Source organism: Mandrillus leucophaeus, unplaced genomic scaffold, assembly GCF_000951045.1.
Source record: "Mandrillus leucophaeus isolate KB7577 unplaced genomic scaffold, Mleu.le_1.0 Scaffold73, whole genome shotgun sequence".
Taxonomy (NCBI): Eukaryota; Metazoa; Chordata; class Mammalia; order Primates; family Cercopithecidae; genus Mandrillus; species Mandrillus leucophaeus.
Window position 1 is genome coordinate 3655092 of NW_012107919.1, and position 15799 is coordinate 3670890.

Sequence of the window (15799 nt, forward strand, 5' to 3'; positions counted from 1 at the left end):
TATATCTCTGTTTTGGTACCAGTACCATGCTGTTTTGGTTACTGTAGCCTTGTAGTATATAAACTAAATTTTCTTAATGAATGAAAGATGAACATGAATAAACTCATAGTCTTTCCGAGTTTAGATATTGCCTGGTCAGGACTTCTAGTTAAACATGTTTAACCCCACATTACGTATTTTTGAAACTGCGATAAAATGACACTAATTATATCCACAAGGACAAGGAAATGGGGAGGAAACAGTAATAGTACTAAAAAGTGGGAACCAGACGGACAATGGTAATTTACTTAGCACAAGAGAAGTAGAAACGAAATCAAAGATGCAGAAATGGTCAGGATTTGCAAGTATCACAACTGAAGCCAGAAACTAGATCTATGTAAGAAGCCATTGCAACCCCATATTCTCTTTCCCATCCTGCACAAGTAGACACTGCTCCTCTCCTACTTTGCAGAAGATTGGAAGTTTCTGTTGTAGAATCTGAGGGACAGCTGAAGTTTGGGGGGAAGGGGATCTAGTGGTTTGCTGGAGCCAGCTTTTGCCAGTGGGAGCTGGTTGTTAGATATTAAGGAATTTTGTGAACTGGTTGTTAAACCAATGGTAGTTTGAAATTAATTATGATGTGAATATTTAACATGAATGAAAAATGGCAAATGCTTCAAATCAGGCTTTTTTATTTTTTATTTTTTGAGAGCTAGTTTATCAGTTTACTACTAAGAGTATGATATTGACAAGAGGTTGGAAAGTCTGAATTCTGAATGGTGAGACCTTCCAGCCCAGTATCCTCATTTAGAGGGCAGCTAGCCTAATTCCCCAGCAGAAAAATGGAAGATTCCTTTCAGGGGAAACTAATCTGCCCAAAAGAAAAGACTAACTGATACAGTTAAGCTTTCCCAGTGAAATAGCTCAGCCAGATCCATCCACAGTGAAACCTACCATTTGACAAAACTTTCAGCTGGTATTTTAATACCTCATTTTAAAATATGAATAAGTAGTTAAGGATTACTGGACATTTGGAGAAAGCCTCTGATATGGCTTAGATATTTATCCACCCAAATCTCTTGTTGAGATGTAATCCCCAATGTTGGAGGTGGGGCCTGGTGGGAGGTGTGTGGGTCATGGAGGCGTATTCCTCATGGCTTGGTGCTGTCCTCAGGATAGTGAATGAGGATAGTGAATGATCTCATTTTCACGAGATCTGGTTGATTAAAAGTGTGTGGCACCTGCCTGCCTCGCTCTTGCTCCTGCTTTCACCATGTGATATGCAAGCTCCCACTTCACCTTCCACCACAAGTAAAAGCTTCCTTAGGCCTCGCCAGAAGCAGATGCCAGTGCTATGCTTCCTGTACAGCCTGCAGAACCATGGGCCAATTAAACTTCTTTTCTTATAAATTACCCAGTCTCAAGTATTTCTTTAGCAATGCAAGAACAACCTAATACAGCCTCCAATATGAAAAACTGACAAAACAAATAGGATAATGAAAAAACCTTGTAGAAACTAAGAAAGTATATTTAGTTAAAGGGAACATGTTAATCTACAAAATAAGAATTTTGAGTTTATAAAGAAACTTTTAGAGAATAAAAGAGACCCCTTCAGATAAATATATTAGCAGACATAAAAAGTGCAAAGGTTGGAGGATAATATTGTCTTCTAAAAAGTAGACCCAAAAGACAAAAAGATGGAAAACGGGAAAGGAAACTGGGGAGTCAGTTCAAGATGTCTGGTGAGTGTCAGAGAGAGAAGAGAGAAAATAGAGGGAAAGGAAATGACCAAAGAATTAATACAAAAAAGTTATCTAGGCCTGACAGATGTAAGTTTGTCTTGCTCAATACCAATGCATATCATTATGAAATTTTGTACAACACATAAAGAAAATATTCTAAAACTGTACAAGAAAGTAGGTCATATACAGGGATTAAGAATGAGAATGGTAACATAAGGTTTCAGACTTCTCAGTGGCAACAATGGAAAGTAGAAGACAATTGAACCATGCCTTCAGATGTTGGGAAAAAATTGATTTCCAAAGCAGAGTTGTACCGTATTTAGCCAAACAAATTGTCAAGTATTGGTAGAATCAAGACATCTTCAGACATATAGGGTCTCAAAACATTTACCACCCTATGCCTCCTTTATCAAGAAGTAATAGAATGTTTGCTCTACCAAGACAAGGGAGTAAACCAAGAAAGGAAACTATGGGATCTGGGAAACAGGAGACTCATGACAGAACTGAAAAAGGGCATCCTCAGAGATAACCTAATTTGTACAGCTGACAGAGAGAAGTAGGTCAAAATTGTAATGGAAGGATGGATGTCTCCAAAAAACTGAAATCGAGAGAATACCTGAAGTAGGCAGTTTCCTTTAGATGGAGTTACTGGGTGCAGACAAGAAATGATTGACATTGCTAGTGCACTGTTTTAAGAGCATGATGTTCTTGGTCATTTATTATTACTAGGATAGAGACTGTGGTTTATTCTCCCATGTCTTCTCTAAAGTTCTATTTATCTTCTAAAATACAGTATGTTATCAATAAAAAAATTTGTTAGAATGTTAAAGTACTAAGCATCTATTATATACACACTATAAATGTTTAGAAACTACTCTGTTTTATAGTTATGCACCACATGACAATGTTTTGGTCAATGACAGACCGCATATAAGGTGGTGGCCCCACAAGATTATAATGGAGATAAAAATTCCTATCTGCTAACATCATAGCCATCATATTGTCATAGCACAACACATTACTCACATGTTTGTTGGTAATGCTGGTATAAACAAACCTGCTGCACTGTCAGTCATATAAAAGTGTAGTACATACAATTATATATAATACATAATACTTGATAATGATAATAATGACTATGTTACTGGTTTATGTATTTACTATACTATACTTCTTATCATTATTTTAGTTTACTCCTTCTATTTGTTAAAAAAAAAAAGTTGGCCAGGCACGGTGGCTCATGCCTGTTAAGTAATCCCAGCACTTTGGGAGGCCGAGGTGGGATCACGAGGTCTGGAATTTGAGACCAGCCTGACCAACATGGTGAAACCCCATCTCTACTAAAAATACAAAAATTAGCCGGTGTGGTGGTACGCACCTGTAATCCCAGCTACTCAGGGGGGCTGAGGCAGGAGAATCGTTTGAACCTGGGAGATGGAGGTTGCAGTGAGCCGAGATCGCGCCATTGCAACCCAGCTTGGGCAGCCAAGCGACTTCATCTCCAAAAAAAAAAAAAAAAACCACAAAAGTTAACTGTGAAACAGCCTCAGGCAGGTCCTTCAGAAAGCATTCCAGAAAAGGGAGTATTATGATAGGAGATGATAGTTCTATGGGTATTACTGCCCCTGAAGACTTTCCAGAGGGAAAATATGTAGAGGTGGAAGACAGTTAATATTGATAATCCTGACTCTGTGTGTAGGCCTAGGCTAATGTGTGTGTTTGTGTGTTAGTTTTTTTAAATAATATTTACAGTGGTTTTATTAATACTCATTAAAAACTAGAAACAGCACAAATGTTCAACCCAGAGGTGAATGTATAAACAAACTATGGTGCATCCATACAACAGACTACTCAGCGGTAAAAGAGAACCAACTACTGATTCACACAACAAAATGGATGAATCTCAAATGCATTTTGCTAAGTAAATGAAACCAGACTCAAAAGGCTACATACAGTGTTGTTCCGTGATTCCATTTATAGGACATTTGACAAAAGCCACAATTAAAGAGACAGAAAACAGGTTATTGATGGGCAGTGAAGAATAGGGGTGCTGCAAAGTGTGGCCCAAGGGAACTTTTGGGAGTAATAAAACTGCTCTCTATATCTTCTGGGAGTTACATGACATATGTATTTGTTAAAATGAACAATTGGGGAGGGGAAATGGGAACTCCCGTTTAATGGATACAGAATTTCTATTTGAGATGATGAGAAAGTTCTGAACATGGATAGTGGTGATAGTTGTATGACATTGTGAATATACTCAGTGCCCCTGACTTATACACCTAAAAATGGTTAAACTGGTAAATTTTATGTTACATGTATGTATTTTTAACTTTTATTTTAGGTTCAGAGGTACATGTGCAGGTTTGTTACATAGGTAAATTGAGTGTCACATAGGTTTGGTGTACAGATTATTTCGTCACCCAGATAATAAGTATAGTACTTGATTGGTAGTTTTTCGATCTCCTTCCACCCTCAAGTAGGCCGCAGTGTCCATTGTTCCCTTCTTTGTGTCTATATGTGCTCAAAGTTTAGCTCCCACTTATAAGTGAGAACATGTGGTATTTGGTTTTCTGTTCCTGTGTTAGTTTTCTTAGGATAATAGCTCCATCCATGTTGCTGCAAAGGACATGATCTCATTCTTTTTATGGTTGTGTCATATTCCATGGTGTATGGATGTAGAGAAAGAAAATGTGGTACAGTCTACTGTTAATGAGCATTTAGGTTGATTCTAAGTATTTGCTATTGTGAATACTGCTGTGATGATGTGTCTTAGTTTTTGACCAAAATGTTTAAAAAGGAAAAATGTAAAAATTTAAAAATAGAGGCCGGGAGTGGTGGCTCACACCTGTAATCCCAGAACTTTGGAAGGCCAAGGCGGGCGGATCACAAGGTCAGGAGATCGAGACCATCATGGCTAACACGGTGAAACCCCGTCTCTACTAAAAACATAAAAAATTAGTCGGGGCCGGGCGCGGTGGCTCAAGCCTGTAATCCCAGCACTTTGGGAGGCCGAGATGGGTGGATCACGAGGTCAGGAGATCGAGACCATCCTGGCTAACACGGTGAAACCCCATCTCTACTAAAAAATACAAAAAACTAGCTGGGCGAGGAGGCGGGCGCCTGTAGTCCCAGCTACTCGGGAGGCTGAGGCAGGAGAATGGCGTGAACTCGGGAGGCGGAGCTTGCAGTGAGCCGAGATCCGGCCACTGCACTCCAGCCTGGGCGACAGAGCGAGACTCCGTCTCAAAAAAAAAAAAAAAAAAAAATTAGTCGGGCGTGGTGGCAGGCACCTGTATTCCCAGCTACACAGGAGGCTGAGGCAGGAGAATGGCGTGAACCCAGGAGGTGGAGCTTGCAGTGAGCCAAAATTGTGCCACTGCACTGCAGCCTGGGCAACAGAGCAAGACTCCATCTCAAAAAAAAAAAAATTAAAAAATAGAAAGAAAGTTTATAGAATAAGAATATAAAGAAAGAAAATATTTTTGTACAGCTATACAATCTGTGTGTTTTAAGCTAAGTGTTATTTCAAAAGAGTCAAAAAGTTAAAAAAAAAGTTTATCAAGTCAACTAAGTTTGATTTATTATTGAAGAAAGAAAAAATTAAAAAAAATTTATTGTAGCCTAAGTATACAGTGTTTATTAGGCCCTGTGTTGGTGAGTAATAATGTCCTAGGCCTTCACATTCGCTGGCCATTCCCTCACTGACTCACCCAGAGCAACATTCATGGTAAGTACCTTATATAGTTACATGTGTACCATTTTTAATCTTTTATACCTCATTTTTCCTGTACCTTTTCTATATTTAGATAGCCTTAGTTATAAAAATACTATTGTGTTACAATTGCCTACACTACTCAGTGCAGAAAGATGCTGTACAGGTTCGTAGCATAGGAGCAATAAGCTATACCATATAGCCTACGTGTATAGTAGGCTATACCATCTAGGTTTGTGTAAGTACACTCTATGACCTTCATACAGTGACAAAATCACCTAATGATGGAATTATCAGAACATATTAGATATGTTGCCTTAATTTTACATAATTTATCTTTGCATATTGATACTCTAGATGTAACTGAGAATTCTCTAAATAGAGTACTATGAATAATATGGAATTCATATGAGATGGATTTATATATGTAATATGGAAAGTAAGCAAGACTTTTTTTAAAAAGAAAAGCAGATGACAGAACAGTGTATGATATGGTCTCATCTGTATTTAAAAATATATATGTATTTTTACATACTTTTATGGTTATATAGGCAATTTCTGGAAAGATATAAAAGAAACTACTAAAGTGGTTACTTCTGGGGAGGAAAACTGAGAGAATAACTTTACTTTTTTTAAAAAAAAATATCCTTTTGTGTGGCTTGACATTTTTCACCTGAATGTACATAGCTCTGTAAACAACTTAAAGATTCCAGATGTATTAGGCATGTAGGTAGGAGTTCTATCACTGTTTATCTTTTTATAGAAATTTACTTGGATTATCAGCAGACATTGGAAAAACCTAATAATATTGATGACACTGATTTACTAGCTTTAAAAACCTAGTCTTATAAAACACGTGGTAGTATTTTTACTCTATAAGTTTATTTTGTGGGAGGGAGAGTGTGGTAGTGATTCTGTTATGTTAGTTCAATGAAGTAATTAAGTTAATATGGTAAATATTTAAGTTATGCTTAAAAAGTATTAATTTGAAATTAAAATGAAAATTGTATTTAAGAGTTTTCTAGCTAGTTAATTTCTAAAATAAACAGATAGTGGAAAAAATGTTCTATGGTAGTTAAATTTCTTTAGTAGAGTTAGGCTGGATTGTGCTACATTTCATACTTTTCAGTGCTGTACTTTATATTACTTTTTCAGCACATTAAAACTTATGCAGTGAAACTGAATAATGGCAATGTTTTCATACCCTTTTATAGCCATTTCTTTATCATAACCTCCCCCTATTTTCTGTTAGCTAAACTATAAGCACCTTTCCATTAATTTATGAAAATTATTGTTGAGATAGCACATTATCACTGATCTGTATGGCACTTTCAGCATGTTAGAAGCAAAGGTCCAAGCAACATAAAACACATCAAAATTCATTAATGTGGTATTGATTATTTTTTGGATAATTAATTTTATTGCAGACCCTTGAAAGAGATAATGAGCTGCAAAGGGAGAAGGTAAAAGGAAATGAAGAAAAGTTTCTTAATCTTCAAAACGAGCATGAAAAAGCACTAGGAACTTGGAAAAGACATGTACGTTTATTAAATAGTAAAATAGTAAAATATTTTAAATAGTTTTAGACATTTAAAATAACTATAAATGCTAAGAAAATATTGCAAAAATATTAGAGGACTAAAATCAGACACATTTTTTTCTTGGTCTCATATTTCCAAAAAGGTGAATGCTTTTTAAAAGCTAAAGTTAATGAAATTCCCTGTAATGCTTTTATGCATGGAAGACCACAGGAATACATGTTTGTGTATATATGCATGCATATATATATATAATTTGAGCTCCCATATGTGACAAAGAAAAATTAATTTACTTTTTCATAAAACCATTGCATAGTATTTTAGTAAATGATTAAAATAAATAATTATACTATCATTAACTGATCTCTTTTGCTTTTCTTAGCAGTTTTGTTGAGCTATATTACAGCCATGTTTAGAACATGGGTGCAGTAGTTTATTTCTGTAGTATTACCATTTTATCATATTAACAACATATCATAAGAGTTTATATGTTCTAAACGTGGCTATTTCCTTAAATCACATTTGTTTATAATAAATTTTAATCCAGCAAAGTAGATAATAGTGTAAAATGAGGTAAATTCAAGTTATGAAATATAAAGTTTCACTTTAAATATTGGTAGACCCCCAAAACTGATTATTCCATGCTAATATCAATTTTCATTGCATTTAAATTTTTTTTTAAATAAATGACAGAGTAAAAAGTCACTATGAGTTTATGAAGCTATATTTTGGGAAAGTATGATTATGTTTTAGACTGTTGTGCTAATTATACTATACAATATATTATAGTAATGGATATCTAAATACCAGCTTGATAATATTTCCTGTAGATTATTTTGTTTGATTCAAATTATTACCTAAGTAACTCTTGATTTGATTCTTTTGGAACTAACATGTTTTCTTCATTTATAGTTTGGAGAGATTAAGTCTTCACTGATGGTTTTGATAAGTTTTACTTAAATCTAAGAAAAATTTTGTATTTAATTGTATCAGAATACTAAAAAATCCTTAATTGGTATACTAGTACAGTTTATCATTAAGCAACAAGCATAATAATGTTCATTTTAGCATCAGTTGATCTACATTTTATCCCTGTACCTTCTTTTCATCCCCAATGTTTAAAAGCCCATGGAAATGGTGCTATCAGAATAAGGAAAACTATTTAAGTGAAAAGGAAATATAAACTTAAATATGCCAAACATGCAAAAAAAACAAAAAAAACAAAACAAAACAAAAAAAGATCAGTTTAGCTAAGAAAATTAAACGTTCATTTTCTCTGAGACTACAACCATGCTCCTCTCCCAAGAAAAAAAAAACTATTAAGAAAAAATAAACAATTTCACTGGTGAGGCCTCAATCTATAAATGTGGATAAAGTTGATTTCATCTTAGAATTTCTAAGTTCTGCAACCATTTTGCTTCCATTGTGCTTTTGTACTCAACAGAATATAGATAAGTAAGAAAAAGCTGCCTTGGTTCTGTAAGAGTTTTCTTCAGCGAGAGATCACATTTACTTTTTAATTGTATTTCTATCTGTAAGTTTTTCACCATTCTTGAGTGAAGGACAATAGTAGTGTGGCTACTGAGATTGGATCAAGATAGGTTAAAAAAACAAAGATACTGATCAAAATAAATTGGAATCATATAAACTGCTGTTTCATATTTGGTCATTCAAAAAAATAAACAGTGAAAGAAAATACTATGCTAATAAAACTTCCATATTATTAGATAGTATATTTAAAACTCATTGAAATATTAAAAATAACAATGTTATGTGTATCTTTTTATTTTGACTAGATATATAACCAATGGTTGTTACAGAGACAAAAAGATAGTAAGTGAGAATGTTCAGAAATTAGGGAAAGGGAGGTCACAAAAAGAATTCAATTCAGCCAGGCTTGGTGGCTCATGCCTGTAATTCCACCACTTTGGGAGGCCAAGGCGGGTGGATCACCTGAGGTCAGGAGTTCAAGACAAGCCTGGGCAGAATGATGAAACCCCGTCTCTACTAAAAATACAGAAATTAGCCGGGTGTGGTGGCGGGCGCCTGTAATCCCAGCTACTTGGCAGGCTGAGGCAGAGAATTGCTTGAACCCAGGAGGTAGAGGTTGCAGTGAGCCGACATTGCGCCACTGCACTCCAGCCTAGGCAACAGAGTGAGACTCTGTCTCAAAAAAAAAAAAAAAAAAAAGGAAAAAAAGAACTCAATTCACAACACTTATCGAGCACGTACTATATGTTAGGCACTATTCTAGGCACTGGGTTTTCAAAGATGCCTAAAATACAAGGATTATCAAAGAGCTTACACTCTGCAGGGACAGATAACTACGTAATTAATCACAATAGTGCAAGGTACTTTTTAGTATTATTAACAAAGTACTATGAAAGCACAAAATAAATCATTTTTCTTTAGCTGGGCTTGAGAAAGTTTTAGAGGAAAGATGACTATAATTTGGCCTTGAAAAGTGAAATAGGATTTTTTTGGGGGGATTGTAGGGGAGATGGAGTCTCACTCTGTCGCCCAGGCTGGAGTGCAGTGGCACCATCTCGACTCACTGCAAGCTTCACCTCCCGGGTTCAAGCAGTTCTCCTGCCTCAGCCTCCCGAGTACCTGGGACTACAGGCGCATGCTACCACGCCTGGCTTTTTGTATTTTAGTAGAGGTGGGGTTTCACTGTGTTGCCCAGTAGCTGGTCTCGAACTCCTGAGCTCAGGCAACCCACTTGCCTTGGCCTACCAAAGTGCTAGGATTACAGGCATGAGCCACTGCGCCCAGCCCATGAAATGGGATTTAAGCAAAAGGTACCCATCTCCACCCTTCCCATTCCATCCTGTTGGCATTTCATTTAAGAAAGAATAGAACAATCATGGAGCCATGAAAGTCCATTTTCAAGGACCATGAATAGTCTGCTCTGAATTAAAAATGGGATGTGTGGAATGTGACACTGAAATATAGATTGAGATCAGCTTTTGAAGAGTTCCTTACTAGGAGATTAGAATTTAAGTAATGGGAAGCCATTGAAGGGTTTAAAACAAATAAGTGACACAGGCAGATTGTGTTTTAGAAAAATAATTCTTGCAACAATATGGAGGCTGGCTGTATGGAAAGAAATCAATAAGAAGAATGTTGTAATAATCTAATCGTGAACCTATGAGTGTGTGAATTAGGACAATAGAACAATGAAGAGTGATAGAGGTAGGATGAATTTTGGAAGTAGACTTGGCATGGTTAGTGACATTTTATATATAATGGGTACTGGGAGAGGAATAGACATCAAATGTGATTCTGAGGTTAGTATAATTCATAGAATGATAATATCATTAACTAGCTTAAGGAATGTAAAAGGAGAAGCAGATTTGGTGGATGAAAATAATTAGTTTAATTTGAGAACTGCAGAATTTATGGTGCTTTCACGACATCTAGCTTGAAGTGCATACTATCCATTTGGAGATGTGAATCTAATCTTAGGAGAGAAGTTGGGGAGGAGATATAGATTTAAGATTTATTAGCATAAAGGTGAAATTTGAAGTTATAGGTGAAATAAGATAACCTGTGGAAAGAATGGAACACTTGAAGGAAGACTGCTTAAGAAGAAAGAACCTTGGGTTTCTTATCCCAGGAGCCAAGACAAAAGAAGAAAGAACCTTGGGAAAAGCCAACATTTTGTGAGTGGTGTGTGTGTGAGAGAGAGAGAGACAGAGAGAGGAGAGGGGTGTGTGTGTGTGTGTGTGTGTGTGTGTATGTGTGTGTTTGGGGGCAGGAGGGGAGAGGGAGCCAGTAAGAAAGGTAGGCGGATAAAGAGAGAGTACTAGCATGGAAGTCAAGAAAGGAAGCTGTTTCAAGAACAGAGTAGTCAACATGGTCAAATGTTACAGAGCTGTTAAATGGTGTGAGACTTGGAAAAAATCCTTTTGCTAATTTTCAGGTGATACTTGAGAAAACAGTAGAACAATGAGGGCAGAAGTCAGGCTATTAAGGAGTGATAGGAGGTTAGAATTTGAAAGTAGCAAGTATAGACTTTATTTTAAGGAATGAGAAAGACAGGGCCAGGCTCGGTGGCTCACGCCTGTAATCCCAGCACTTTGGGAGGCTGAGGCGGGCAGATCACAGGGTCAGGAGTTCCAGACCGGCCTGGCCAACATAGTGAAACTCTGTCTCTACTAAAAACACAAAAATTAGCTGGGCGTGTTGGTGCAAGCCTGTAAGCCCAGCTGCTCGGGAGGCTGAGGCAGAAGAATCGCTTGAACCTAGGAGGCGGAGGTTGCAATGAGCCAAGATCACGCCACTGCACTCCAGCCTGGGCAACACAGCGAGACTCCCTCTTAAAAAAGAAAAAAAGGTGAGAGGGACAGAGGAACTGAGTCAAAGAGGAAAAATATTGGGAATGTGAGTAGAGCATATTCGTAGGCTGATGAGAAGATGCTGATGTAGTGTGAGAGGCAGAAGGAAAGAGAAAATTTCTAGAATTAGGATGAAGGGAGATAGGAGAGGAAGGAATAAAGAACACATGGAAGGTTTAGCCTTGGAGAAGAAATGCCTTGCAGAGATAGATTTAGAGATGATTAAAAATAGGTGAAATGAACAGAAAGTAACATGAGTTTACATCTACTGGCCTCTGTATAGGGCTTTATAGAGGAATATTAATTATAAAAATATTAGGAATAGTAATTATAGTATTTATAGTAAGGAATATTACAAACAGTGGTGGAATCTGTGGTAGGAGTTTTAAAATTATTCAAGAGAAACTTTTATAAGAAACTTTTAAAACTTTTATAAAACCACAAATATGCCTTTCCATGACAAAAGGATATTTTTCTCCTCAGTGGAACTTACCTTGTCTCATATTTGAGACTTCTGTGAGAGTATTTCTTTCCCCCAAAATAAAGATTATGAAATTTTATAGGAGTGAAAGTCTAATTTATAGATATAAATATCCAGCTGACGTGTCAGTTTCTATGGTACCACTTAGTGCTTAGTATTCATCTAGTGGAATTCAAATCTGTATATGCAATTTGTAACAAGAAAATTAAACTTTAAGAAAACAATGAAAGTATAATGTTTGTAGAATGTAAAATTCATAAGTTCTTATTTATGAATTTAATTTTTTGTTTTTTTAAATGAATTTAAATAAATTTGTTTTATGTGACGAGGTAGTTTAATGTTGTCATTAAGGACACAGTCCTTAGATTTAGCTTTGGAATTAAATCCTCACTGCCATTTTGTATCTGCTTGATCTGGGACAAGTTACTTAACTTCTGTGAGCCTCACATTTCTTACCTGTAAATTGGGCATAATAATACCTCAGCGTTTTGATGAGTATGCAATTATGCTTATTAAGTAGTCAGCCCAATCCAATAAATGGTAGCTCTTAATATTAATAATCACTTTGTGATTGTTTTGATTCTTTGACTATTTCCTGAAACTTTTGTTAATGAAATATTTTCAGACAAAACATGTTTATATACTTGATATACTTGTTTATTCTGGTTACATTTTATAACAGGCTGAAGAACTTAATGGAGAAATTAATAAGATTAAAAATGAATTATCATCCCTTAAAGAAACTCATATTAAGTTACAAGAACATTATAACAAATTATGCAATCAAAAAACTTTTGAGGAAGACAAAAAGTTTCAGGTAAAATTTAAGTATGTTGTGGGATACAAACTATCAAAGAAATTAAGACTGTCACTATGATTTTTTTCCCTGTTTTATACTTTAAGTTTCTCAACTTTAAAAAAATGAGTATATGCATGTGGTCTCTAATACATTTTTAGTTAATTTTTGTATACAGCATGACATAAGGATTGAAGGTCATTTTTGTATATGAATTTCCAATTGTCCCAGCACAAATATACGTAGAAAATACTATTTTCTCTCCCATTGTACCTTAGTACTTTCTTTGAAAATCAGTTGATCAAATATCTGTGGATCTATTTCTGGACTCTTTATTATGATCCATTTATTACATGTCTATACTTAAGTGAATACAACACTGTCTTTATTAATGTAGCTTTTAAAGAAGCTATAAAACATAGCTAAGTCCTTCAATATTGTTCTTTTTCCAAAAACAGTTTTTTGCTATTCTAAGTCCTATATTTTCTTATCACTCTTAGAATCAGTGTCTCAATTTCTGTTTTAAAAGTCTGTGGGGTTTTGTTTGGCATTGAGTCTTCCAGTCGATGAACATGGTATAGCTTCCGTTTGTTTGGATATTTTAAAATGTCTCTCAGAAGTGTTTCATAGTTTTTATCATATAGGTCTTGGAAATTTTAGGTTAAATTTATTCCTGGATATTTTATGTCTTGGGATCCTAATGTAAACAGTATTTAAAATTTTTATAATTGTTAATTGCTTATATATACAAGTACATTTTTTTGAGACAAGGTCTTACTATGTTGTCCAGGCTGTACATGAACTCCTGGGCTCAAGTGATCCTCCCACTTCAGCCTCCTGAGTAGCTGGGATTACAGGGATGAACTGCCATGCCCAGCTTAGAAGTACAATTGGTTTTTGTATATTGACCTCATTCTTAAATTAAGTTATTGTTATAATAGTTGTTTTTGTTGAACTTTGGGAGTTTCTATAATATATGATCATGTTGTCTGCAAGTTTAAGACAGTTTTACTTTATTTCTAAAACTCTGTATACATTTTCTTTTTCTCAATGTATGCACTAGCTAGGACCCTCTAATGCTGAATAACAATTGTGAGAGTGGGCATGCTTGCCTTGTTTCTCATCTTAAATGGAGACTAGTCTTTCACCATTTCTTATCAATTTAGCTATATGTTTTTGTTTATACTCTTTATCAGTTTGAGAAAGTTTCCTTTCATATCTGGTTTGCTGAGCTTTTATCACAAATGAGTTTTTATCATGAATGGACATTAAATTTTGTCAAATGCTTTTTTCTGTGTCTATTATGATTGTTTTTCTTATTCTTTTCATATAATTACATCAATTGATTTCTAGGTGTTAAAATAACCTTGCATTCCTGGGATAAACTTGAGTTGGTCATAATATATTATTTTTTTAATATATGACTGGACTTAAGTTGCTACTGCTTTGTTAAGGATTTTGTATTGATGAGGAATGTGGATCTATAAGTTTTGTTTGTTTTTTCTTTGCAATCTTTGAACTGGTTTTTGTATCAAGAGTAATACTGGTCAAGTAAACTCAGTTGGAATATATTCCTTTCAATGTGTAGAGTTGGTAGGATTTCTTTATTGAATGTTAGGTTGAATTCACCAGTGGAGCTATGTAGACTTTCTTGGTGGGAATATTTTAAATAACAAATTCAGTATTTAAATTATTTACAGGGCTATTCAGATTCTCATTTCTTCTTATGTTGGTGTGCAGGAAAGAGTTAACATAGCACCCCTATGAATGCTGTACTTAGAAAGTCCAGCTAGTAAAGTTGGCCCCTGGCTGATGCCTGGAAACTTGAATTTTGGGGGGATTCTCACCATTTCCTGACAACAGTGGCTCACTGTACCTAAACTGTTAGTACAAACAATGTGGTTTATTCTGAACAACAACTCTTCCTGGGATTCTAGAGTTTTGGCACATGCTAGATAGAGGGTACCTGCATGAACAGCACCCTCCCCCGAAAAACTTTGGGCACTGAGTCTCTAATGAACTTCCCTGGTAGTCAGCAATTCACATATGTTGTCACAATTAAATGCTGTAGGGAGTTAAGCTTGTCTTATGTGACTCTACTAGAAGATGACCTTTGGAAGTCTGGTTTCCTCCAGACTGCAACTCATGTGCCTTTTTCTTTACCTGTTTTTCTTTGCATTATTTCTGTATAATAAATCTTAGCTGTGTGTATGGGTATATATTGAGTCCTATGAGTCCTCCTAATGAAACTGATGTTGAGTGTTGTGGGACCCCTAAAAGAGCCAGTTTGGGTACTTTTTATCTTTCAAAGAACTTGTCCTTTTCATAAGTTGTCAAATTTATTGGCTAGGGTTGCTCATAATATTCTCTTATTATTTAGTCCTCTAGGATCAAATTGATGTCCCTCTGTCATTCTTGGTATTGGTAATTTATATCTTCTCTCTCTCGCTTTCTTTTTTTTCTTGATCATTTTAGTTAGAAGTTTTCAGTTTTATTGATACCTTTTCAAAGAATCAGGTTTTGGGCCAGGTACAGTGGCTCACTCGGGAGACTGAGACAGGGGAATCCCTTGAACCTGAGAGGCGGAGATTGCAATGAGCCGAGTCATGCCACTGCACTCCAGCCTGACGACAGAGTGAGACTCCGTCTCAGGAAAAAACAAAAACAAAAAACAAAACAAAACAAAAAAACAAAACAGGTTTTGGTTTCATTCCTTTCTCTGCCATGTTTATTAGCTATTTCACTGATTTTTGCTATTAATTTTCTTATTTCCTTTACTCTGCTTACTTTGAGTTTAAATTGGTTTTCTTCTAGCTGCTTAAGCTTGAAACATAGATTATTTGCCTTTTTTCTTTTCTAATATAAGCACTTAAAGCTATAACATTTCCTCTTAGCGCTGCTTTGGTTCCATCCCACAAATTATGATATGTAGTTTTCTCATTTTCCATTTGGTTAAAAAAACTATATATACACACTAAAATATATATATATACACACTATATATATACTAAAATACATATATATGTATTTTAGTAAAGTATACACAACATACACACACACATATAAACATGAAGGAAAAACTGACAGAACTGAAAAGAGAAAGATTAATTCACAGTTATAATTAAAGATTTTCACATTCTTCTCCCACTAATTGATAGAACAAGTATACACACATACACACACACACACACACACACACACACACACA

General features: G+C 35.4%; 1 protein-coding gene across 2 annotated transcripts in view; it reads left to right on the plus strand.

Annotated features, from left to right (window-relative positions):
* CCDC73 (coiled-coil domain containing 73) overlaps positions 1–15799 on the plus strand; it is a 172946-nt gene that overhangs the window by 129904 nt on the left and 27243 nt on the right. For both annotated transcript variants that reach the window (XM_011965578.1, XM_011965579.1), the window contains exons 13-14: positions 6864–6974; positions 12478–12612. In XM_011965578.1, the coding sequence (XP_011820968.1) occupies positions 6864–6974; positions 12478–12612 (246 nt within the window). The remainder of the gene's footprint in view (positions 1–6863; positions 6975–12477; positions 12613–15799) is intronic.